Source organism: Pipistrellus kuhlii, unplaced genomic scaffold (genome assembly GCF_014108245.1).
Source record: "Pipistrellus kuhlii isolate mPipKuh1 unplaced genomic scaffold, mPipKuh1.p scaffold_m20_p_5, whole genome shotgun sequence".
Classification (NCBI taxonomy): Eukaryota; Metazoa; Chordata; class Mammalia; order Chiroptera; family Vespertilionidae; genus Pipistrellus; species Pipistrellus kuhlii.
This window is the reverse complement of record NW_023425551.1, coordinates 5253699-5279313: the sequence shown is the minus strand read 5'-3', so window position 1 is coordinate 5279313 and position 25615 is coordinate 5253699. Positions and strand designations below refer to the sequence as shown.

At 43.2% G+C, this 25615-nt stretch overlaps 1 protein-coding gene across 5 annotated transcripts in view; it reads left to right on the top strand.

Annotated features, from left to right (window-relative positions):
- The window catches only part of MTHFD1L (methylenetetrahydrofolate dehydrogenase (NADP+ dependent) 1 like), a 152872-nt gene that overhangs the window by 12201 nt on the left and 115056 nt on the right, over positions 1 to 25615 (top strand). For 4 of the 5 annotated variants that reach the window (XR_004983669.2, XM_036414087.2, XM_036414088.2 and 1 more), the window contains exons 5-10: positions 841 to 965; positions 1645 to 1745; positions 2793 to 2929; positions 16329 to 16440; positions 24196 to 24287; positions 25104 to 25201. Coding sequence is in view for 4 of the 5 variants with exons in the window: in XM_036414087.2 (XP_036269980.1) it covers positions 841 to 965; positions 1645 to 1745; positions 2793 to 2929; positions 16329 to 16440; positions 24196 to 24287; positions 25104 to 25201 (665 nt within the window). In the remaining variant the exon portion in view is untranslated. Of the gene's footprint in view, positions 1 to 840; positions 966 to 1644; positions 1746 to 2792; positions 2930 to 16328; positions 16441 to 20992; positions 21070 to 24195; positions 24288 to 25103; positions 25202 to 25615 lie in introns of those variants that run through there. The other variant, XM_045573404.1, reaches the window with a different exon arrangement.

The following is a 25615-nucleotide window of genomic DNA, read 5'->3' as shown; positions in this document are numbered from 1 at the left end:
TTTTCTTACCATAAGTGATTTCTGCTTAGATAGGGAAACAATACTGGTAAACCAACACTTCCTAGTAAGATCCAAATCCATGGGCTAGCATTTCTCTTACTTATGAACACAAATAGTGTATTAAGTGCAATGAGTCATTTCTGGTATAAAATAAAAAACAATAGAGAGGATAGAGTATTGCTTACAGTCATACCTCACCATTCATTAGCTATTACATTAGCTTCCCAAACTGTACTTTTTCATAAATAGTGAATTATTTTAGTGTTTCCTACAATAAAAGGAGATATCTCATTTTATCTGTCATAAGCCTTTGGAAATGCTTTCTATGTGCCATTCAGGTCCAGAGAACATGAGAATCCAAGCGATGACTTCTCGGATGTCATGACTAGTAAGCTTTTGTTGAACACACTGTGTTTTGAAACAGGCTTGGCTGGGCCAGGTGGAATGCTTGATTCATGCTTTCCGGCCGCCCTGGAAGTTGGCAGTCTGCTTGGCGTGTATATGATTGTTGACAGCAACTTGTCTCCTGCCTATCTAAACTGTACTAACTGTTGAGCTTTGGTTTGGTTTTGTTCTCTTCTCTGCTGTTCTGGCTGAGAGCAGAGTGATAACAAAGACTGAGAAGTCACTAAAAAATTCAGCCAAGCTTTTTTTGAGCATTTATAAACATGGTGAAAAGAGAAAATAGGCTTCTTCATGGTGCTTTATACCAAGTCGTCAACAAGGAATACAAAATTAAACTACAAGAGATGTAGTTTTACGAATATGTTTTCTGATACAGAGTTTCTTTTGGTGGCTCTTATTTTTGCAAAACAGATTTTAGTTGTTTTTTCTCTTTAGATTATAGATGAAATCTTGAAGATTAATGAAGACACCAGAGTACATGGCCTTGCCCTTCAGATCTCTGAGAACTCATTTAGCAACAAAGTCCTCAACGCCCTGCAGCCAGAAAAAGATGTGGATGGGTGAGGAAATATAAAAGAAAACAACTAGTTGCTAAATGAGTTTTTCTACTATGAATTTTTTATTCCACTGTTTCAACTATGTCAGTAATTAAGAGAGAAAATAAAGCATTTGAATATTTAACATTATTTAAACATTACTATCATTTAATTAGCTTATATTTTGAGAATTTGAAGGCTTCTTAAATTCTGTGTAAGTTTCATACTTTAGAAAACACACTTGTCCTTTTTTTTTTTTCTTTCTTTAACATATTTTATTGATGTTTTACAGAGAGGAAGGGAGAGGGACAGAGAGCTAGAAACATCAACCAGCTGCCTCCTGCACAATCCCCACTAGGGATGTGCTTGCAACCAGTGTACATACCCTTGACTGGAATTGAACCTAGAACCCTTGAGTCCGCAGGCAGACGCTCTATCCACTGAGCCAAACCGGTTTCAGCCACACTTGTCATTTTGTAGGGCAGAATCAGAATACCCCAGGTCATCCCTACTCAGAGGGACCAATAGCCTCAGAGGTTACTCTAAGAAGCTGATGGCTTTTATTCCTCCCACTCTTTAATTTCATTTAACTATTTAATAGATCTACCTACTCATTACTGACTTTGATGTTATTGTGGATTAATCCCTTCAAATTACAGATGAGTTGAGTTTGACTACTTGGTTGCCTTATTTTTGGTTTCAGAGTAACAGACGTAAACCTGGGGAAGTTGGTCCGTGGGGATGCCCATGAGTGTTTTATTTCACCTGTGGCCAGAGCTGTAATTGAACTTCTTGAAAAATCAGGTATGATGCTCCTGCAAAAATGCTGCTATTTTCTATTTATTGGTATTTATCAATATAATGCTTATTTTTTAGTAAGGATTTGTTTCTAGAATGTTAACATCCTAATTGAAAATGGCAGTGTGGGAATTCTGTGCCAGCTTATTTATATCATCTTTTGAGAGATATGAGTGACTACAGAAGATTTTTCTAAATAAGTTTAATTGTGTTGCAATTTAAAATAAGAGAAATCAGTAAAAAAATAACCCGTTTTAAACAAATTCTCAACTTCTCTCATGAAAACAATAAAAAATGTCTCAAGTTTTAGCTTAAGTCTGTTAGTATGAATTCCTATATAAGACATATATAAAACTTAAATGAGAAAGCTGTTAAGATATAGTTTAGGCTATAAAACCTAGATTGGGACTAATCAGTGAGCAATATCTCTGCGTAATCAGTATTTAATTTCCATCATTCTCCCTTTGATCTTGTATTTTTATGTCAGTGACATAGAAATGAATAATTTCTTTTTCTTGGTTATTAAATTTAATGAGTAAATTATTGTGGTGTTTCATGTAAGGACTTGCTAACCAAGCACATAAAAATTCAACTAAATTTTTCTCTAATGCAACTTGAGTAAAAAAAGAGGCACATGTCCCTCCCTCTCACCTGAACAAGCAACAACCAAACAAAACTTTCAAAGTAAACACCAAAGTTCAATTAGGAGAATAACTTTCAAGATACACCTTTAGCAGCGGTTGCCAACCAGTGGTCCGTGGACCACTAGTGGCCCCTGAGGTCCGAAAGGTTGGTGACCTCTAACCTTTAGGACATTAGCCATTAAGCTCAAATCTCTGATGTAATTCATATAGACAGTGGTTTTCCTCCTTTGGGTTATCAGGGTGATGATTCATGGCCACTCTACCATCGAATCTGCAAAGAAAGAGTAAATTATGGCTTTGTCATTGTAGGCTGGGGCTCAGGAGCAAGTTTTTGTGCCTTCTATTAAAGCTGTGTAGTAGGAAGGCTCTGATGTCTGGGTTGTAAGATTGATTTCCATTTGGTGGGCAGGTGTCGGCTTAGATGGAAAGAAGATCTTGGTGGTAGGAGCCCATGGGTCCCTGGAAGCCACCCTGCAATGCCTGTTCCAGAGAAAAGGGTCCATGACGATGAGCTCCCAGTGGAAAACACCTCAGCTTCAAAGCAAGGTAAGCATCAGACTTGTTCAAAACAAAACTCTAAATGCTTGTATTAGAAAAGGAGAGGGGCCCTGACCGGTTTGGCTCAGTGGATAGAGTGTCAGCCTGCGGACTGAAGGGCCTCAGGTTCGATTATGGTCAAGGGCATGTACCTTGGTTGCAGGCACATCCCCAGTGCGGGGGGTGCAGGAGGCAGCTGATTAATGTTTCTCATCGATGTTTTTAACTCTCTGTTCCTCTCAATTCCTCTCTGTCAAAAATCAATAAAATATATTTAAAAATAAAATAAGTAAAATAAAATGCCCTCTTCCCCCCAAAAAAAGGAAAGGGGCTGGGAATGTATAGGCTATGTATTTAAGAAGTTGGAGAAGGAACAGCAGAAAATCTCAAAGAATGGAAACAGTAAAGAGCATAGATTAATGAAACCGAAGACAAATATATATGAGAGATTATCAACAAAGTCAAAAGTTGGTTCTTAGAAAAGTCTAGAAAAAAACACACAGATTCACCATTAGCCAAAATAATCACGACAAAAAGAGAGAACACCAGCAATGTTAGGAATGAACAAAGGGTCATTTAACATCAGAAAATCTATAACTGTAATTCACTATATCATCAGATTAAAAACTAATCTCACCATAGTAAGTGAAGAAAAGTCATTTGATAAAATCTAGTATACTTTATGAGATTTTTCTAGAGAACCCCTTTGACTAGGAATGTAAAGGAATTCCTTAATTCATTAAAAATCTATAAAAGGTTAGAGCAAGTATCTCATTTAATAATGAAATATTAGACTATTTCTTTTAAAAGTAGGAAAGACAAAGGTTACCTGTTATCGGTATTCCTAATTAATGGTATATAGGAATTTCTAGACAAGCTGTAATATAAAGAAAGGAAGAAAATTTATAATGATTGGAAAGGAAGATACTCAACTGTCTTTAGTCCTACATGATATGGTTATCTACTATTAAAAGAGAGTTAATAGTTCAGTTGGTTTCTTCAATTTAAAATGAACTTGCAAAACGCAATTGCATTTCTAAATAGTACACCCAGTTAGAAAATTAATTTTAAAAAATACAATTTCTAATAGTATTGAGAATATAAGGTACTTGGGAATATATTTAACAAAATTTACTTCTGACCTTTTGAAAGAAATTATATAATTTTGATGAGATTTGTTAAGAAGACCACATAAAAGCATGGATAAGAAGACTCACTATCTTCAAAATACTAATTCTCCCCAAATTAATTCATAAGTTTGAATCAAAATCCTGACATTATATTGTTTTGTGGAACAAAACAAGCTGATTCTAACATGTACAATATTACGATTTTGAAAGAAAACTTGAGCTGTAAATATCAATGTGGAAGAACTTTTAAAAACAGCATTCAATGAAAAAAAGCGAGAAGGATGTATCTCATTTCATGAACGCCACTTATGTAAGGTCTGAAAGCAATATTACTTAGTACATATTCATGAGAGAGTAACAGTGTGAAGAAATGGATGGGAAGTCTGAACGAAATCAGGAAAACCATTTATAGGGACAAAAGTGTGTCTGAGGCTGGAAAGGAGACCTGGGAACCTTCACTTGTTGGTTGTGTCTTTTTTCTTAAACTGGGCCCTGGGTGGGGTGCCCAGGTGTGTAATATTATTATTATTTTACTTTCATGTCTTTTTTTTAATTTTTATTATTGTAATAACTATGTATGGTGCCAGACAGGGAATATTGGGGGGAAACACTTTTTTTAAATATATTTTATTGATTTTACACAGAGAGGAATTGAGAGGGACAGAGAGTTAGAAACGTCGATGAGAGAGAAACATCGACCAGCTGCCTCTTGCACACCCCCCACTGGGGATGTGCCTGCAACCAAGGTACATGCCCTTGACCAGAATCGAACCCGGGACCCTTCAATCCGCAGGCCGACGCTCTGTCCACTGAGCCAAACCAGTCCCAGCTACTTTCATCTCTTGAATAGTTAATACATTTTTTAATTAAAAAAAAACAACAATGCATTTCCCAAATACCAAGCAAATTCAAGTTAAAAACACTTTAATTACGAGAAATTAGCACAGAACAAAATCTAAAAGTGCAGGCTCCTCATGTTGCTGTAGAATGAAAACAAGCAAGTTGTAGTCCTGCCCAGGAAATGCTGGTGTCTCATCTGAGACTTAGAGCCTATTTGAGTAGCAGGTGGATCAAACCTATTGAATTCTTCCTTGTTTTAAGACAGCTCAGGAATTTGATCTTGGAATTGAACTCAAACCAATGCGTCTTTTTAGCGGTCACCACATGATGGCAGCCTATTCCAGAAAATTTAAGAGCAGTGCTTTGTAATGTAGAGCCCCGGATTTTTTTATTTGGACGCTTAGTGGAAGAGGAAAATAAACCTTGCCCTGAACTGAACAGCTGTGGTGAGAGAGGAAAATGCCTTCGTTGGCAATCGAATGTTTTCACAGCTGTCGCAGATAACTTTTGCTAGTTGTATCTGTATTGTTGAAAAACAAGACATCTTTTAAAGTGCTTTTTTTATTATGGGAATAAATCACCCGGCTTCTCTGGGATAAATCTCACTCTAACTTTGAGGACGCCTAAGTAGCTTTACTCTCCAGAGAATCCAGAAATGGGGTTGCATTTCAGTTTTCATAAATCTGAGACGGTTCTCCCTACTCGCTCATGTCGCACACACATGTTGTTTTCCAAGTCCTTGGTCCTGACAGGGGCACCACCGTGATCCGAGAGCCCGTCCACTGTCTCTCTTTTTACGGCTTCATCTTTGTAGTGGAAAATAGGGACAGGAAGGCTCAGGACTCCCCAACTTGTCTCTGACATTTATTGGGTGTCTGGTGTTCGGCCCCCTCTCCCTGGCTGCTCACTGTGCTTGGGACAGGCTTTCCCATTCTCCTGCAAGAGAAAGCCTGCATCTGCCCATTCTTCATGCTCGTGCCAAGCAGGTCACCAGCCACTTACCTTCCCTCTGCCATGTCTCCATGCTTCTGCCTGACCTTTGACTTTCCACTATTCCTATCCATTGCTGGGCCTTGTTTCAGCGGGTCAGGGGGCCCTGTACCCACCATAGTCAAAGCGTGGCAGTTAACGTGGTACAAAGAGCAACTAGGCATGGGTTAGTGTGCTGGGGCACCCGGGTGGGACAGGCTGTGTCCACGCTGGCCATTTCACTGTGGAAAAACATCACTGTGAAAACAAATCAAAGGCATACATGTAACAGCAGGTTGGGATTTTTGTCTTTCTAATTTCACCAACAAGGAGTGGTAGTGCATTTTAAGGTTTCTTATCCATTTAGCTTCTGTGTATCAGCGGTGATGTGTTAGCGAAAGAAAAGGGGAAGCAAAGGCTTATGGCAGTTAGATTGAAGGAAATTATCTTTGAAAAGCATTTACTTGCTTACTTGAACCTGGCATGGAACAAGAATCCCTAATGGGCCTCAGCTGGTTTTGGCTCAGTGGAGAGCGTCGGCCTTCGGACTGAAGGATCCAAGGTTCAATTCTTGTCAAGGGCATGTACCTTGGTTGCAGGCACATCCCAATAGGGGGTGTGCAGGAGGCAGCTGATGGATGTTTCTAACTCTCTCTCCTCCTCCCTCTCTGTAAAAAATCAATAAAAGATATATTTTTCAAAATGAACCCCTATTGGCCGTCTGGTTGGGGATTTCCAACGCCAAGGGCATGGGGGATTTCTGGCTCAGGGGGTGATCCTCTAACACTGGAGTCCTATCTACCACCTCCTAAGCTCCATACAGCCTTTCAGGTTTGGGATGACCGAGTAATCGCAGCCGGCTCTGACCATGTAACATAGATGGAATTGTTCCTCAAAATTGTAGAACCTTCGAAGGTTTGGAGTCAGGCACAGCATCCGTGTCCTCGGAAAGCAATACAACATGGGCTTTGGTGGCAGGCAGTTCTGGGTTCAGGCCTTAGCTGTTGCTAGACTCCTGTGAACTCGTCTCCTGTGTGTAGAATGGGGTCCGTGGCACTCCCTGCCTCAGAGGGCAGCTGTGATAGTTGCGTAACCATGTACGCTTGCTCAGCACAGCCCTTGGCACTGAGTAACAGCCTGGCTGCTGTTACGGTGAGTCAGGAACGCCATTGGCAGGTGTCTCCATGCAGATGTGCAATGGATCCACGAAGTAGAAAGGCAGGTGGGTCCATTAAGTCCTAAGGAGATAAGCCCCAGCGGGACCCAGGATCCCTCCCCCAGTCTGTGGAAGCCAAGGGAACAAAACCAAAGCAAAACTAAAAGACAGAGAGGAGAGAGAGAGAGAGAATGCGGGTGCTCAGCTTCGGCCAGGCCCAGCTTCCCTTCTGGTCTCTCTGTCTTCCCGAGATTCCTCTGCTCTTCAGAAGCCACTTTATTTCAAACCATGTCTGCTGGGGGGTTTCTGTTTTCCTCCCAGGTCCTACAGTTTTGAGGAACAATTACATCACGTTAGTTCTATAGAAACGGATCCTTTGTCCACCAGCCTGCCTAAATCTAAGGATATTCTTTGGGTACCAATTGCACGTGAAATCTTGGTGGAGCATGAGTGTGAGGAATCGACATTTGTCTTTAAGAGTTCTGCAGGAAACAGTAGATTTCTGTATTTGGTAGCTTTAGAGTTTTATGCCATCTGAGTGTATCCTTGAAAATTAAGCATCTGTTTCCTGACTTGTGCCTGAGCCGTGAGGTGCGTTTTATATTTATGGTCAGGGAGAGGAAGAATGTCTAGGCATCTGTCCACAGGAGCCCCAAGCTGTGGGTTATCAGATGTCAGTGAGCAGAGCACCGGGCGTGGTGCTTTGGCAGAAGCCTAAGAAATAACGGACTTCCTCCAGCCCCACCCTCAGCTTCCCGGGCCCCTGGAGTGGCGTGTCCCCAATGTGAGGCCAGGCCAGTACATCCCTCAGTGAGAATTGTTCTAGATTTGGAGATATCCTCTTCCTCACCCCAGTGAGAATTCTGAGATGTTCAGCCTGGTGCCAGCAGCAATCCGGTTCAAGAGACGGTTCCACATTTAGTCCTTAGGAGGCAGCGTGGTCCCCCTCTCCGGGTAAGAGGGCGTCAGGCACTCCGGCTCTGGTGTGCAGGGCCTGCTCGCACCCCTAACTGAGAGCCGCTTCTGCCTCTGAGTTAGCCACAGCTGAACCACGACGGGAAGGCCTCCAGCTGTGACGAGTCACGTCACTTCCAGCTGCGTGTATAAGAAATAATCTAGAAATAAGAGAACAGTCTTATCTTTTTTTTCTCTGAGGCTCTCGTTTCTCCTCTTTCTGAGCAAGGAGACTCTCAAAACTAGAACTAACTGAAGAAAGAAAAAGTACAGGTCTTTCACATTTGAAGAGCCAGTGTCTTTTTTTTTTTTTTTTTTGAGCAGAATTATCACAAAGCTAACTTATCACCAAGTCATTCCCAGTTTAAATTCAGAACATAGCATAGCTTATAAAAGACTTAAGAATGAATTGGAAAATTCTAAATACATTTGTATTATTTATAGGAAATCTTGTAAAAAGAATAACTGCTTTTTCAAGATAGGAAAGAAAGCCCTAGCTGGTTTGGCTCAGTGGATAGAGTGTCAGCCTGGGGACTGAAGGGTGCTGGGTTCGATTTTGGTCAAGGGCACATGCCTGGGTTGTGGCTCCATCCCCAGTAGGGGGGCTTGCAGGAGGCAGCCAACCAGTCATTCTCTCTTATTATTGATATTTCTATCGCCTTCTTTCCTCTCAAATCAATAAAAGTATATTAAAAAAAAAAAGATAAGATAAAAACCGTAGGTATTAAACTGGACTAGATTATTGTGTTAAATGATAAATCTTTTTTTAAAATCCTATATAATAAAGAGCTAATATGTTAATTAGCTGAACAGCCAGACAATCTTCTGGATGAAGCCGGGGCTATGAGGGACTGTGAGGGCCTAGACCCCTGCACAAATTTTGTGCACTGGGCCTCTAGTATGTTTATAATTGTTAAAGCATTTGCCTTTTAAATCCTGTAGATAATAAAAAATGTAATGATAAACCAAAAGTACTATAAAACTGGCTTTCCTGGAGATGTCTTTTTCTTCATATGGCTTGGAATTACTGTCTAGTGTCCTTTCATTTCAAGGTGAAGGAATCCAGTTCACATTTCTTATAGGGCAAGTTAAGTGATAGTGCACCTCCTTCGCTTTTATTAATATGCAAATGAATTAATTTCTTCCTTGTATATTGAAAATACTGTTTTGCTGGATATAGAATTCTCAGTTGACAGATTTTTTTCCTTCCAGCACTATAAATATGTCATTCCACTATCTTCTGGCCTTTCAAGTTTCTGATGAGCAGGATAATTTTTTTAACAGGAGAGGTTACACTTAAGCTAGTAACATACTGTAATGGCAATAATGGTGGCTAACATTAATCGGTTAGTGGTTACTGTGTTTTCTCACTGATTCTGAACAGTCATCCTATTAGGCAAGATTCTCATTCTCCCCATATCACGGGTGAGAAAACTGAGGCTCAGAGAAGTAAAGAGTCTCTAAATATCTACAAATTTAAAATGATGGAGTTGGCACTGTCACCTGTGTTTTTAGTCACTGTCCCATGTCAACTCTTATTCCAGGTAATTGTGTAAAGTCCAATCACTAATCTTTAAAACCTCAAAGTACCTGACAGCTTGGATGGGGAACATTGGAGAGACCAAGACCCAGACATTAGACTTGAGTTGAGTTTGCTGTTAATTTATGCCAACAGTTAATAACCCCACAGACACCCTTTTAAGAGAAGGAAACTGAATTAGGCTGAGGCCTGAGTTTGTCACCACCCCTACAAGCTCACCCCTCAGAGAAAGCATCCACCTTACCAAGGGCAAGGTGGGGTAGGGGAATGCCCCCTGATCAGGATAGCCTCATTGTTGTTGGCATGGCGGGAGGGTGGGGGGGCGAGATAAAGAGCCCCTGACCTGGAGACACCACAGGTCTTGTGCCGAGTCAATACCAAGGTTCCTCCGTACGTGTGACCAGTGACCTGAGTAATGTAAGCCCTGTGCTCTTTTTGACAGAATTTAGAATAGCATTCAAGGCCTGCAGGCGCCTTTGGTGTCAGCTCTTGTCCTTCCCACTGCTGCTCCTGCCTGATCAGGGCCTTATTCACACCACTACTTGTCTGCGGAGGCAACGGAGGCCCCAAGAGTTCCTCGGAGGAAGTGGAATGCAGAAATCTCGACGTGGGATCCAAGGTTCAGAATTAGAGAGCATAAATGTGTCGGGAAGTGCAAAGCTAATTTCCCACAGCCACATCAATTTTTATTAGCTTCAAGGGGTCGTAGACATTGAAGCCCAAAGTTAGTAGCATACATGTAAATCTCGAGGGCTGACTGCCTCTCCTACGTGGCTTGAAGCATGTTGCTCTGGAAACTGTCATGTGAGCATTTCTTCATTCTTGTGCTCCATGGTTCTGAGTCTTTGTCTTCTTAGACTCCCCCTCAAAATACATGAACACGTAGGGTCTTTGTCTCTCGGCCTGACTTTTTTATGTCCTAGGGTTCGAGGAAGGAAATTACTTTGGATGAATCCTTCCAAGTAGATCCATTACTAGATTGGAGGTGGCATTTCCCTTTCATCCTCTGTTGTCACTTAGGTGAGTGTGAAGGTCCCTTGAAGAGGGGTTAGCTGTCTTTCCTATCATTTCAGACACAGGAAAGTGTCTTGGATAGTCTCTTCTCAGACACTGAGCAGTAACTGTGTTGAATGGTGATGTAAGGGGTGAATTTAGGAGCATGTAGGAAAAGGAAGGTCATTTATTAGCCTTGGGGGGGAAATTTGGTTAGATAAGTGCTGTAATCGAAATCCCTCGCTGTCCATTTGGCTTGTAGTCCTCCTGATTTATGAAATAACCATAAGGTAGGTCTTAATTTTAGAGGCCAGTAATCTTTTCTACTGATCACGGAGGAGAGGGGAAAAAAGGAGCATACCCGGTTCCTGAAAGGAAAATTCTCCCAGGATGAGATCACTTGGTGCGCATGAGTTGGGGGAATTAGCTTTTTGCTGAAATTGTCCTTCTCGTATCTTGCCAAACTATTGCAACATCTGAATGAAGTGCTTTGACATTCCTATTTTAAAATATTTCCGCAGCAGCTATTTTAACTTTTTTTATTTTTTTTTAAGTGTGCTTACAGTTCAGGGACGTGTGGCTAAAGATCCATAGGTACGAAGCAATAATCCTATACTAGAATTTTACTCAAAGAATTGAACATTCTGAGTGAGAATAATTTATGTAGAAACAGGGTCTCTGCTCATGGAAACTCTGCCCGAATGAAACCTTCGTTTTCCGTGCACACACTCCATTCGGATGGCAAGTTTCCCCTGCGCGGTAGCCAGTGCCCATTTCTGTGGTGAAGTCACTGATGAATTCCTATTGGCCGGAAGTGGGGTTTGTGCTTTTAGCTTGGTTGGCCATTGGATATCTCGCAGACCTGTCGACCACACCCTGTCCTCGGAGCCTGGGCCATACCACGGCCATCGTTTGTTCTTTACTTACCATTGAAGAGGAGTCCTCCCCAGGCATGTCCTTGAACCCCCTTTCTTCCATCCTTCCTGTTCCCCTCGGAGCTCTTACCCAAGCTGCTGGTTTTAACTACGTCTGTACGGTGAGGGATCCCAACCTGCGTCCCCTCCTTCCTGACCATCCCCAGCTCCTCTCATGTTTCAGTATCGTGCTTCCCCAGCCTTCCCCGCCCCAAAAACCTCCAACCCATTCTCCACCCGGCTTCCAGAACAATCTTCCTAAAACATTTCTGATGGTGTAAGGGCAACCATCTGACAGCTACTTGTCCGTTTTCAAGAAAAGGTCAGCAAATTTGGAAATTTGACACTTATTGGAAAAGTGCCATTTCATTAAAGAAGAAAACCCCTAATTTTTTAGGACTTTGCCACAAGATAGTCAGGGAATCCTAAAGGGGCTCACACGAATCACCCTGTGTCCCGGCTCGTTGAACGTGAAAGAACAAGTGAGGGACCGTCTCCCTCCCGTTGCTGTCCCTGGGGGACAGCTGCCCAGCCTGCGCACAGGACCTGATCCAGAATGCTGGGGTCTGCCCAGACGTTCAACACTAATAAAATGGACCTGCCAGGCTGTGTGGGCAAGAGAAGTAGGAACTGAGCGTTGATTTGTCTTCTTTCCTGTCTGGAGGTTTGCCCTGCCCGCTCCACCTGAAAGCTGCGGCTCTGACCTCTGAGGCAGGGACTCTTTTCCAGTCCTTGGCGGCCTCAGTGGCTGCCCCCTGTGGCCCTGGAGAATGCAGGCGAAGGAGTGTGTCCACTGGAGAAGCCTGGGGCTCTTACTCTGCTGAGCCAGAGCTGTAGAACCCATCTTAGCTGGAGAGAGCACCTGCTGTTGATTTTTTAAGTGCTGGTCTTCATTTCGAACGTTATTTACTGAACTCTGCTGATAACTTAGGAAGGATAAAGAAATAGCTTTTATAGTTGCAGGACTATAAACCACAATTCTTCAAAAATATCTCTCATCATTTGTGTTTTTTTAAATATTTTATTGATTTTTTACTGAGAGGGAGAGAGGCATAGAGTTAGAAACATCGATGAGAGAGAAACATCCATCAGCTGCCTCCGGCACACCCCCTCCTGGGGATGTTTCCGCAACCAAGGTACATGCCCTTGACCGGAATAGAGCCTGGGACCTTTCAGTCCGCAGGCCGATGCTCTATCCACTGAGCCAAACCGGTTTCGGCTGTTTGTGTGTGTTTTTTAAACCCATCCTAGGTTCTGGCACACAGTATATGCAGTCCTCATACCATAGATTTTCAAATGCACCCTTTTGAAACACATCAGTAGCAGAAGGCTAATTCTGGCTTCTGCCTGAGGAGGCTGTGGCTGCTCTTCCTATAGCTTAAATTTCGATTCTGGTCAAGGGCATGTACCTTGGTTGCGGGCATGTCCCCAGTAGGAGGCATGCAAGAGGCAGCTGATTGATGACTCTCTCTCAGCGATGTTTCTAACTCTCTCTCTCTCCCTTCCTCTGTAAAAAATCAATAAAATATATATTAAAAAATAAAAAATAAAATAAAATGCATTTTGTTGGCTAATTGCAAAAGTAGGATGCTCCTTAGAACTTTGCAAATCACATCTTTCCTCCCTCTCCGTGTTCTGAGGCTCATCCCCCCAACCCCCCCCCCCCTTTAAAAATCAACGCGTTAAAGAAAAACATATTTCATGTTATCTAAACCCTCCGGTCCGCCCCTGGGCTGCCATATGCTCCGCGTTAAATGCCTGCATGGCTGCGTCCTGCTATTGTTTTAACATTTGGTCTAACGCCTGGGGAGTGGGCGTTCTCTCTAAGCCGCTTTTACTCAATTCTCGGCGGAGAAAGCAATATTTTGTTATGAGGTAAGGTTTCAAGCCAGGCCCTGGCTGGGGTCTTCCCCACGGGGGAGGAGGCGAGTAGGAACTGCCAGCGCCACAATAATTCTCCTTGAGTTTTAGCTCATTAAAATCTCCCCCAGTCCTTGGGGGGGTTATTTATGGATGCAGGCATCTCGCACTTGTCCCTTCCAGAAAGAATTAGCAGCTAGGATGTGATCATTGCTCAGGGAGGAGGCTTTTGTCCTTGCTCTGCGGCCCGAGTGTCCCCAGCTGCTGCCGAGCGCGGCCCATCGCAGAGCTGAGTGTGGGGCCGGGGGTTGGGGACCAGGGGAGATGGCCGGGTTTATAGGTAATGACAAGAACAGGTTGCATTGGAGACACCAAGTGTAGGAAGCTAAGTCTTCTTAGGGGACTCGTGTGAACCTGTGATCCCTGGCTTTCTCCAAAACGTTTCAGTCCTGCATGTTAACTGTTTATGGATGTCTTAGCGTGTTCTGTTTTCGCTTCTATTGTGCATGGAAATAGAGCAAAAGTGGTGTTTCTGATCTGTGGGTCCTTTTCAACAGCATTGAACCTTTGTGTTTCTTTTTTTCTTTTTCTTTCTTTTTTTTTTTAAACATATTTTTATTGATTTTTTACAGAGAGGAAGAGAGAGGGATAGAGAGTTAGAAACATCAATGAGAGAGAATCATCGATCAGCTACCTCTTGCACATCCCCTACTGGGGATGTGCCCACAACCAAGGTACATGCCCTTGACTGGAATCGAACCTGGAACCTTTCAGTCCGCAGGCTGATGCTCTATCCACTGAGCCAAACTGGTTTCGGCCTTTGTGTTTCTCTGAGACGCACTGTAGTGGGGTGTCTGCACTGGCGCAGGTAAAGAAGGAGGTGCCTTTTCTTAGATGTGACACCCTCCTTCCATAAGAACACCTTTCTCCCCCGAGATAGAACATCGCCCTAGAGTCCGGCTGCTTTTCAGATCTCTCTGGAGAGAGCACGTGTGGCAGTAACGCCAGATTGCTGGCAGTGTTGGCTTCAGACATCTTCATTCCGTTGTGCAGCGTCGTGGCTGTGGAGCGTTAGGAGGGAATGGCTGTGTCAGCAGGGACTTGTCTGTTTAATGTGATTCATGCCCTGGGTTCGCTGAGAACCATTTCAGGGAATTGGTTCTTCCGTGCCTTAGTGAGGCACGAGACTGAGAAGCACAAGCACTCATTAGTTTGGCCTCATTAGTGTTGCTCAGTGAATGTTAATTCACTGGGTCCCATTTGCATGATCAGATTGGTCTTGGCTTTGTGGGCGCTTTGAAAAGACCGGCGTTTGCATTGTCACTGAGCTTCTCCTGTGTCGGGAGCTTGGGGCTGTCCTGGATCTTGGCCATTTTGTTCCTAAACCAAGCAGGACTGGCACGGTTTGCTTCCCCTTGCTGCCGTCTCTGGTCCCAAGAGGCCGAAGAGACTTTAGCTGACAAGGTCTCTTGCCCAGAAGGTGTTACGGCCTCTCAGGCTGAGGAGCTGGCTAGTTCTCCCTGGAGATCCCCAGCGACCGGCCTTTTCCAGCTGAGAATGGAGGAAGTTGATGGGGGATGGTGTCAGGGCATTGAGTCTGGAGAGCAGAGGGCAGGCAGCTTCCCTCTTTCTACCTCATAGAGGATTCTGAGCAAGACGTATAGAGAGATACTTACACTTGCTGAGCCTCAGTTTCCTCATCTACTAAGTGGGCATAGGATGGCCACCCTCACATACTTGGGGTATTCGGTGAGAGATTGGCAGCACCGAGTGGACAGGAGCAGGTGCAGCCATTCCCCCCAAGCATCGAAGGTTCCTTCTTCCCCTCTGCCCCTGCACACTCAGATCCCATTTCAGACCCTCGGTTGCTTCGTTGGTGCAGGGCAGGTGGTCGTTCTTTGAGCTCAGAGCCACCTGCTTACCCTGCCTCTAAACATGACCTTCCTACAGACACATTCCTCCAGCACTGTGCTGGCAGAATTCGAACGGAACTGACGGGATCAATGTGTTTTGCAGTGCTGGTTTCGTTCTTTCCTTTTTTTCTTTTAAATATATTTTATTGATTTTTTTGTAGAGAGAAGAAGAGAGAGGGATTGAGAGTTAGATGATGAGAGAGGAACATCAATCAGCTGCCTCCTGCACACCCCCTACAGGGGATGTGCCTGCAACCAAGGTACATGCCCTTCACTGGAATCGAACCTGGGACCTTTCAGTCCGCAGGCCAGCACTCTATCCACCAAGCCAAACCAGTCAGGGACCTTTTTCTTTAAAAAAATAAAACAAGCCGAAACCGGTTTGGCTCAGTGGTAGAGCGTCAATCTGCGGACTGAGGGGTCCCGGGTTCGATTCCGGTCAAGGGCATGTACATTGGTTGCGGGCACATCCCTGGTGGGGGGTGTGCAGGAGGCCGCTGGTCGATGTTTCTCTCTCTCGTCGACGTTTCTAGCTCTCTATCTCTCTCCCTTCCTCTCTGTAAAATATCAATAAAATATATTTTAAAAAATAAAATAAAATAAAATAAAATAAAACAAAACAAAACAGTTTTCACGAGACCAACCAAGGCCTCAAGGAAAATGAGATCCTTTCTTGAGCTTTTGACAGTCCTTCCATACATCTAGTACAAGCTCACATGGCCCTCATTTTTTTATTAAGGTTTTATATGTGTACATATCTTACCATTGCCCCCACCCACTCCCATCCATGCCCTCCCTCCCCAGAGTTTTGCGCCCATTGGTTATGCTTAGATGCATGCTGGTTCTAATTTTGATTGTTCGGTTGTATAGGCCAGAGGCCCCCCCTGCTCTGGTCACATCTTCAAGTGGCCCCAGTGCCACAGCCCCTGTGTCCCTCCTAAGCCGCTGTGTGACTTCAGGTGCCGCCCACCCCAGCGCCCGCTCCATCTCTGCCTTCCATCTCAGCCTTCGATCATAGCTTTCTGTGGCCTTGCCCTTTTCCTGATGCTGCAGTGAGCCGTGACAACACGTACATGGCAATCGCTAGCCATGTCTTTACTCCACAGATTGAACCCCGTGTGGTGTTGTTCTTTTCCCAGCTCCAGGAGGCTGACATCGTGGTCTTAGGCTCGCCCAAGCCAGAAGATGTTCCCCTCTCCTGGATACAGCCGGAAACGATTGTTCTCAACTGTTCCCATGACTTGCTCTCAGGTGAGTGTGTTACTATAGGTGCCCGGCTGCCGATAAAAAAAAAAACAGGCGTGATTGTTACAAAACACGTTAACCTTATTCCAAAGAGTCTGTTCCTGACATGTATGCTGGTCGTTGTCGGTGTGCATGCACAGGAGAGAAACTGCGTGTTGATGTGCCCACCTTTTGGGTTACTGACACAGGAACCACATTGCCCCCCCAACGAAGAAGCCCAGAGGCCAAGTGCAGTGGCCGCCTCCGCCTCCTCCCCTGCCTGCCTCCAGCATCCGGCAGTCAAGTCAGCTGTGGCCGAAAGCAGATAAACTTGTACATGGTGAGGTCAGCTAGAGATCGTGGTTTCCTCGATCTTTTAAAAAGCACCAGAGTCCTTCCTTCCCAACAAATCTCAGCCAAACCTCAACACAAAAATAGGAGAGATGGAAACGGAGACTAGTCCTCGTGTCTCCCAGGTTTCCCCTGACAATGAACCCCCTAATGGCACCTCCGAGCTGTGTGAGTCACCATTAGAAGCAGAGGTGGTATTAGGATTGGTGCTGATATATATTGTACTTTTATTGGTTTCAGAGAGGGAAGGAGAGGGAGAGAGAGATAGAAACATCAATGAAGAGAGAGAATCATTGATTGCCTCCTACTGGGGATGGAGCCCACAACCTGGGCATGTGCCCTTCACTGGGATTGAACCTGGGACCTTTCAGTCCACAGGCCGACGCTCTATCCACTGAGCTGAACCAGCTAGGGCTGGTGCTGATATTTGATGTTTCACCAAGGCAGCCAGGAATGCCGGATTATACCAGGCCCACGGTTAGGGTAGCTCAAGCTGTGCCAGCACCAGGGTACCCAGCCAGGCGGCAGTGGGCACAGGCCCACAGGAGGTAGCCTTCTCTTGTTCAGAGAAAGACACAGAGGCCAAGGAAGCTCTGGGCCACACTTGGCCCACCTCAAGTCCCTGAGTGACAGGTAGATGCAGAGATTCTGGCAGAGGGAGGCGAAGGAACCCTCCTTCCTTGCTACCTGTGGCCTTCAAATTTCAGCATGAAGCGAGGGACGCTCCTGAGTGGGCCAGGAGGACAGTGCTGTTTTTCTCCAAAGCTGGTCAGAAATTGGACCAAAGTCCCCTCGCCAGTACCTCACTTGATCCTGAAGCATTAGAGAATAGTATGCAGGAGAAAATAAAAATGACTTCTGACCTAGTCATCTCGGAAGAACCATTTTACATATTTTTATTCAGAAAGCATTCAACTTAGTTTTATGGGATATATGGAATAAAAAGACAATAAGATGGCCCTGACCGGTTTGGCTCAGTGGATAGAGCATCGGCCTGTGGACTGAAATGTCCCAGGTTCGGTTCTGGTCAGCATATACGTTGGTTGCGGGCACATCCCAGTAGGAGGTGTGCAGGAGGCAGCTGATCTATGTTTCTCTCTCATCCATGTTTTTAGCTCTCTATCCCTCTCCCTTCCTCTCTGAAAAAAATCAATAAAATATATTTTTTTTAAAGTTAAAAAAAAGAAAAGAAAAGAATATGATATGGAAAGCATTATTGACATTCATATATAACTCTTTCTTCAAAGAGACATATTGGATCTTCCCCTCCAGGAAATGTGGCTCCTCTCAGAATTAAGCAGTCAGATTAAAAACCCCTTCCGGGGTGGATTGGAGAGGGCAAGGGAAGATAGATGCTCAGGAATTTCCCAGCCCTTAGTGAGGAACACATAGATGAATACAGCTATTGGGTGTAATACAATATGAACTGGGATTTATGGCTTTTTTTTTTTTTTTTTTAGCAAATAGAAGGTATCCTCTGAATAACTTCTTTGAAATAAATGTAGTCTCTGGATATAACTTTTTTCCGCTGAAAAAGTAAATACTGAGCCCATAAAATGGTAGATGGAGCAGATTTGCCCCTCTCCTCAGAATCGTTGTTGGAAAGTCAGTTATGACATTACTTTTTAAAATGAATGTTTCTTTGTGTAATGTTTACTTGCCATTTTTTTTTTGTTGTTTTTTTTTTAAATTAGAGTTTATATATTTAGGACAATATTTTCATAATTCTGGCTGAATTATGGGGTATAAGAATGAAAAGAAAATAACATATGAAAAGCATTGAAGGAACATCTACTTTCATCTACTTCTATATTCTCTCTCCCTTTTTAAAAATTATACTTTTATTGATTTTAGAAAGGAAGGGAGGGGGGGAGAGAGGGGGAGAAAGGGGGGGGGAGAGAAAGAGAGAGAGAGAGAGAGAGAAACATCAAGGATGAGAGAGAATCATTGATTGGCTGCCTCCTGCATACCCCACACTTGGGATCTAGCCCACAACCCAATTCCCAGTCATGTACCCTGACTGGGAATTGAACTATGATCTCTTGGTTCATAGGTCAACGCTCAACCACTGAGCAACACTGGCCAGGCTTCCTCCGTGTTCTTTTGGAATCCCTTTGAAACCCATGATTTTATGAAGGTGACATATTTTATTAGTGAAACTTTGCCTTATTAATAGATTTCTTTTTAGGATCTTTATTTATCTGTTTCAGTAGTAGTTTTCTTGTTATTACATATCCAGAGACTAGAACAGTGCCTGAGTGCTGGATGAGTGAATTAATGTGGGCTCAGCTCGGAACTGTACTCCGATTGCAGTTTTAAGTAAGCTGTAGATTTAGAGACATTTCTTTGAATTTGTCTCCCACTTAAAAGCAGGACTGACAGGGCAAAGTCAAAGATGAAAAACACTATGCGGATGCAATGGACGAACATTTTCCAGTCTGTACTATTCACAGTAGCATGCATTCCTCAGTAGTCAAAGTTGTAATTTTAACAACTTTGATTAGTATGAAAATGTAATCTATGAGTAAATTGGTGTAAGACCCCCTTTTATGTAATCTTTTCCCTCTGAAAAAAGTGAATAGACGTTTTTCAAGAACAAAAGAATTTTTAATAAACTTGTGATTGACTGAAGGCAGGGTTTTTTAATGAAATTTTTATGCTTATCTTAATGGTACAGGGTTTCCTGTAAAATTAGATGGAAGATGATGATTTACGATGAGGTAATTCGGTAGAGGCATTTTATGGAATATCTGATCTCTGGAGACGTTTTCCTGAAGGTTGAAATCCTAGAAGCAGTGTTCAGTTAACGGTTACACCTACTTTGTTGGATCTGTTCGCTCTTCTATGGCTGGAATCTGTTTAGATTTAAAACAGGGTCCAGCTGGCGTGGCTCAGTGGTTGAGTGTCGACCTATGAACCAGGAGGTCACAGTTCCTGGTCAGGGCACAAGCCAGGGTTGCAGGCTCGGCTCCTGGTGAGGAGGCAGTTGATCAATGATTCTCTTTCATTGTTGATGTTTCTATCTCTCTCTCCTCCTCCCTTCCTCTCTGAAATCAATCAAAATTTATTTTTATAAAGAAAAAGAAAAAACAGGGACATAGCAATGTTCAGTTTCCTAGTGATAAGGATTTTTAAAAATATATATATTTTTTATTGATTTTTTACAGAGAGGAAGAGAGAGGGATAGAGAGTTAGAAACCACGATGAGAGAGAATCATCCATCAGCTGCCTCTTGCACACCCCCTACTGGGGATGTGCCCTCAAGCAAGGTACAAGCCTTTGGCCAGAATTGAACCTGGGACCTTTCAGTCCGAAGGCTGACGCTCTATCCACTGAGCCAAACCGGTTTTGGCTAAAAGGATTTTTTTAATTAAAAAAAAAATTATTTCAAATTTTGGAAGAAGTGGGCTGTGATTTTATACTGCTGTGCTTGCTAAAGCAAGACCATTTGTACCTCAATATTAGGACTTATTTCCTGATGTACCAAACAAGACAAAGGGGAAATGGGTCTTAGGGTTTAGGCCCAGAGAACAGTATTAAAACAGCAATTTTGTGGGTCAGAATAGTTTATGGCATCGTTTTAAGCAAACATCCCTGTAGTTAGTGTGGAGTAGGGGCAGAATCCTGGGCTGCACTCCAGTGTTCATGCTAATGAGCTGAGGCCTGTGCTGAGGGATCCTGGGGGACTGAGCCTTCCCTCTTAGGAATCTGAAGGGCATCCAATGGAGAGGGGAGAACATGGAATTTGGGGTCAGCATTGAGCAGTCTCAGATGAGAGTTGCTTTGGTTTGTTTTAACTCTTAGTGCATGGTACCGATAGACTTGGGAGACCTTGGTGACTTTGGGCAAATAGCCTTAGCTCTCTGTTCTTCATTGTCCTTGTGGGCATGAGGGGAGCTAGGTTGTTGGGAGGAGTGAATGAGATGCCTCCTCATGTGCCATGCCTCTTGCATAGGAGCAGCCAGTAAATGTTGGCCACTCTCTCCATTTCATTATTGTCACACCAGCACACAAAATAACTCATGAAAGTTTATATGTGAGAAATCAAGCACAGGGAAGGAAGAGTTCCAATGAGATTCTGAGGATGTAAGAACACAGCTTTAGAGAAATTGGGCATGTGTGTATTTTAATCATTATCCTATTAGAGTTGGAATGTTTGCTTATGACTTTTGAACTTTTAATTCTAAAATCCATTGTATCTATTACCATTTTCCTTAATTTTTTCAAGGAAATTCTAGATGTTTTGGATCCATCCCTGAGATATATTTTTGCCAGTTTTTTTTTTTTTAATTTCAAAATTTAATTAGTTCTTAACACAATATATTATTTAGTGCTTTTCTTACTTTTTTTTTTTTAAGGCTCAGTCATTTAGAATAAACAAATCTGTATCAATTTTTTCTTAATTTGGTTTCAGTGATTTCAAAAGGGCTGCTTATACAATGAATACTAATTTTTAACCCTTTCATTGAAGATTCTTACATTGTATTCTTTTTAAAAATAGTAATGCAATTATTTGATAGTGTAGTTCGGGTATTTTAAGTGAGTAATTCTTAGGAACATTTGTAATAATATGAACAATAAAGATTTATTTAAAAAATAAAGAAATTCTCGAGCATAGTCACAAAAATTGTATTGAAATTTTACTTATTGCCTTTTACTGTTACGGTATTTAACTTAATACATGAACTTAAGTTGGTTTATTTCACTTAAAAGCTAATCATGTGTTGTTGTTTTTAAACAGTTCATCTTTACTAATTTGTAATTTTTAGCACTTTCTATTTTCAAACTTTCACATAATTTTTTTTGGTTACTTGTTCTCCTGGGAGAAGGAGAATTTTCATATTAGAATTCAGTCTATGGGTTTATACTTCACATGTTTTATAAGAAGGGTGCCCTCAGCCAGATTGCAAAATAAGCTGAAGCGTTTCCATGTAACAGAGATGGCAGGGAGACTGCAGAATGCCCCATGGCCTCTCCCACTCATTTATTCTGGCAAATTTCCCAACTGGCCTCAAAACAGCTCCTGTCAGAAAAGGCCTGTGCTGATTTCCAGGGAAAGTATTGTAACACTTTAGCCTTAAATTTTCTTATCGTGGAAAGTTTGGTTATTATAACACAAACTAGAGGCCAGTGCACGAAATTCATGCAATGTGGGTGTAGTGGGGGGCAGTCCCTCAACCTGGCCTGCACCCTCCCACAATCCAGGACATATTTCTCAATACAGGACTGCTGGCTCCTAACTGCTTGCCTGCCTGCTTGATTGCCCCTAACCACCTCTACCTGCCTGCCTGCCTGATTGCCCCTAACTGCTCACCTGCTTGCCTAATCGCCCCTAACCACCTCTGTCTCTGCCCCACACCCGGGATCCAGGTTTCCCTCCTCCGGCCAGCCTCAGGCAACCGGGACCCGGGCTTCCCTCCCTCTGGCTTGCCGCAGGCACCAAGGGCCCCAGGCTGGCTTCGCTCAGGCCGGACGCAGGCACCCGGGACCCAGGTGACTTCCTCTGGGCCCTGGCTTTGTCAGAAAGGACCTCTGGAATCAAGTCCAGAAGATGTTCGATCGATCAGGTCTAATTAGCATATCACCCCTTTATTGGTAAAGATAATAAATGAAAGGCTGTGTTTTAAAGTGATTCATTGATTTGTCCCTGGAGGAGCCATGAGTGAATGGGGAGTGTTTAGTGGACGTGAAAAGACCATTTGGTTTGGGATGGGACACTGGCTGGACTCACAGGCCCGTGTAGACAGCCCTCTGGATGGGACCCGCCCTCCGTACAGGTAGGGGGCGAGGTAATGATTTCCTTCCCAGCTCTCTTTAGATGGAATTTATTAAGGATGTATTCCTAATTTGTTAAGTTACCATCTTAATTGCTTTGAATTCTCTGGATTCAGAATTTTTAAGTTTTAAGATGCATCGCTCATACTACAAAAGAAAGTTGTTCGTGTTAGAAGTTTTGTGAAGTATGAAGTAGCACAGAAGAAAGTGACGGTCACTTTTGATCTTGTCACCTTGAGATAACCATCTTGTACTTTTCCATTAAAACAGCATTCCACTTAATTTTACTGCATGGACTGTAGTAGAAGGAAAAGAAAACAATAAAAGCATTACTGAAACTCAGATAAGGTCCTTCAAAAAGAGAAATACTTGCTCCTACGAGACTCTTCCAAGATTTATCAATAAAATACATGTATGTTTTGTGTTGTTTTAAAGTACTTTTTATGTTAGCCACCTTCTGTTGCATGGAAGGCCAGGGTTGTGATTATGGGAGGAATTATTCACTGTGTAATTCCATAGGCAAATATTTTTCATTCACATGGGTATTTGTGATTCTGTTCCGGGAACATCATTTCTAAATTGATACCAGTTCCTAGAATGTAGCTTTCCCCCTGTGTTTCCATTATTTAAGGATAGAGATAAGGAGGAGGAAAACATAATTCTTTTCCTTAGTGGTTGGATAAGACCTTCGATATGATCTCTACCGATGCAAACAAAGCAAAACAACTCTCATTCTCTAGACTCTTGGCCTTCGCCTGAACATGATTTGTGAAACTGAAGTGTTGCTAATCTTTAAACAATAGCTCAGGGATATGACTTTCCAACACCCTGAACCCATTTGACAATAGGGCTTCACAGAACACTTAACCTGAAGTGTTTGGTGCCCTCTCTGGTGAAGGACTGTCGGCAGGATGGATCATTTCGAAGTGTGGTGGCCAAAAAAGAGGGGAAGCCTTTCTGAGTTCAGAAGAGTTGCTATTAGAACTGCTTCTCTTCTCCAAGCGAGGGTGTAGCTACGGTGTTTGTACATGTGTGTTATCTCCCAAGCGCCAACCACAGGAGGGAAAGGTAGAATTCTTACAAGCGCCTTTCTATTCTGAAGACTGGGTAATCCCCCAGATTCACATTCTAACATGTCTCAGTTTCAAAGGGAAGTTGGTCATATCCCTTTTAGGACAGGGGATTTTGTAATGATCAGAGAAAGTGTGATCTTCTACATGACACTGGCTTTATCCTATAAGAGTTCAGGAAACTACTTATACTTTGTATTCCTGTGTGAAATTGCTTTTATGTTATATGTATTGTTTAAACATACACACCATATGCTAAGCACTGTACCTACCTATCACCTCACACGCAGTTCTCACAAAATTCTGTGAGGTAGGTATTACCCACATCAATGAGCAGGGTCCAAGTCACAGTTGCTGGTAAGAGGCAGAGGTAAGATTTTAATCCAGTCCAGCCCTAGGGTCTGGGGCCCAGTCAGGAGCCCCAGGATGGTGCCAGGGATGGTGACCTACCTCGAGTTACCCCTGCCATGGCTCTCTAACTTACTGCGGTGAGAATGAGAGCATCATTTGCTGCGCCGGCTTGGTACCAGGAGCCCTTGGATGTAAATGACGGTGTGCTCAACGTCTTCTTCCCCCTATTTCACAGGGAAGCTGGGCTCCGGCTCTCCAGGTGTCCCCTTCAGCGGTCCCATCGCCGAAAATGACGTGAGCCTCCTTGCTGCAGCGCTGCGGATCCAGGTGTGTTCGGCACAGCCCCTGCAGGATTTGGGGTTTGGAGCTTTAATTAATAGTGACTAATATTATATTAATTTTTGGGAGGGAGGGGGGAATATCCAGTATTAAACACTTTGTACACATATGTCTTTTAATTTTATTTCTCTCTCTGTGTGTGTGTTACTATTTAATAATTTGCTTACTCTAGTATATCAACTATAGAAGGGTTATATTTGAAATGGTGTTGCAAATTGTTTTTAAATATGTTTTTATTGGTAGCAGAGAGGAAGGGAGAGGGAGAGGGGAGAAAGAAATAGAAATATCAATGACGAGAGAGAATCATCGAATGGCTGCCTCCTGCTCGCCCCCTACTGGGAATTGAGCCCGCAACCCAGGCACGTGCCCTTGACCAGAATCCAACCTGGGTCTCATCAGTCCGAAGGCTGATGCTCTGTCCACTGAGCCAAACTGGCTAGGGTGCTGTTGCAAATTTTGGAAGCCAGGCATCCAGCCTGATTGTGCAAATATTCTCATATTTTCCTCATTTCTTTACTTCTGATGGAGGTGAAGTGCCCACTCTGTAAAGTTAATCCGTGCACTTGATGCCTTAGTGAACACTTAAACTATTTTAGTAGTACATATATCTTATATTTACCTTCTTAAGGAAAACCTACAAATTTAGTTGCATGAGAACAAAAGTATTCCTGATGGTCACTTGAGTCGTTGTGCAACCTGATACCCTTTCCTGGCATGCCCCCCTGAGGAGCAGTTTCCCAGTTTACACACTTGCCCCGTCAGCATTCACGTTCTGACATGTTTCCCTTCCCGTCCCTCCTGAAGAACATGGTGAGCAGTGGACGGCGATGGCTTCGTGAGCAGCAGTATACGCGCTGGAGGCTTCACTGCCTGAAACTTCAGCCGCTCTCCCCAGTGCCCAGGTATCCGGTGATCTGTTTGTGCTGATGTCAGCTTGTCCGAGTGCCTTAGCTATCCGAACGGCCCACTGAGGGGGCATGCCTGTGGTGTCATGCCCTCGATGGTAGATCGTTTTCTCTAATCACATTGCCACGCTATTTTTATCTTATCGTTTAAGTGCTCCCAAAGTAAATAATAACGAACGTGTTTACCATAGCCTATCAGTTCCAATAGATGTATTTTTTCCATTTCTGAAATCAGTATGTATCTGACTGTCACTAATGTGCATCCTGAATTAAATGGCAGTGGGGTTTTATCTTAGTTGTCCATAAAATAATGGTGTCTTAGAGTTGACCAAATAAGGTCATGTAATAATTGGAATATTCTTTGAATGGTAGAAATACCCCACATACGTCGTCTGATTTTGAGGGCCATGT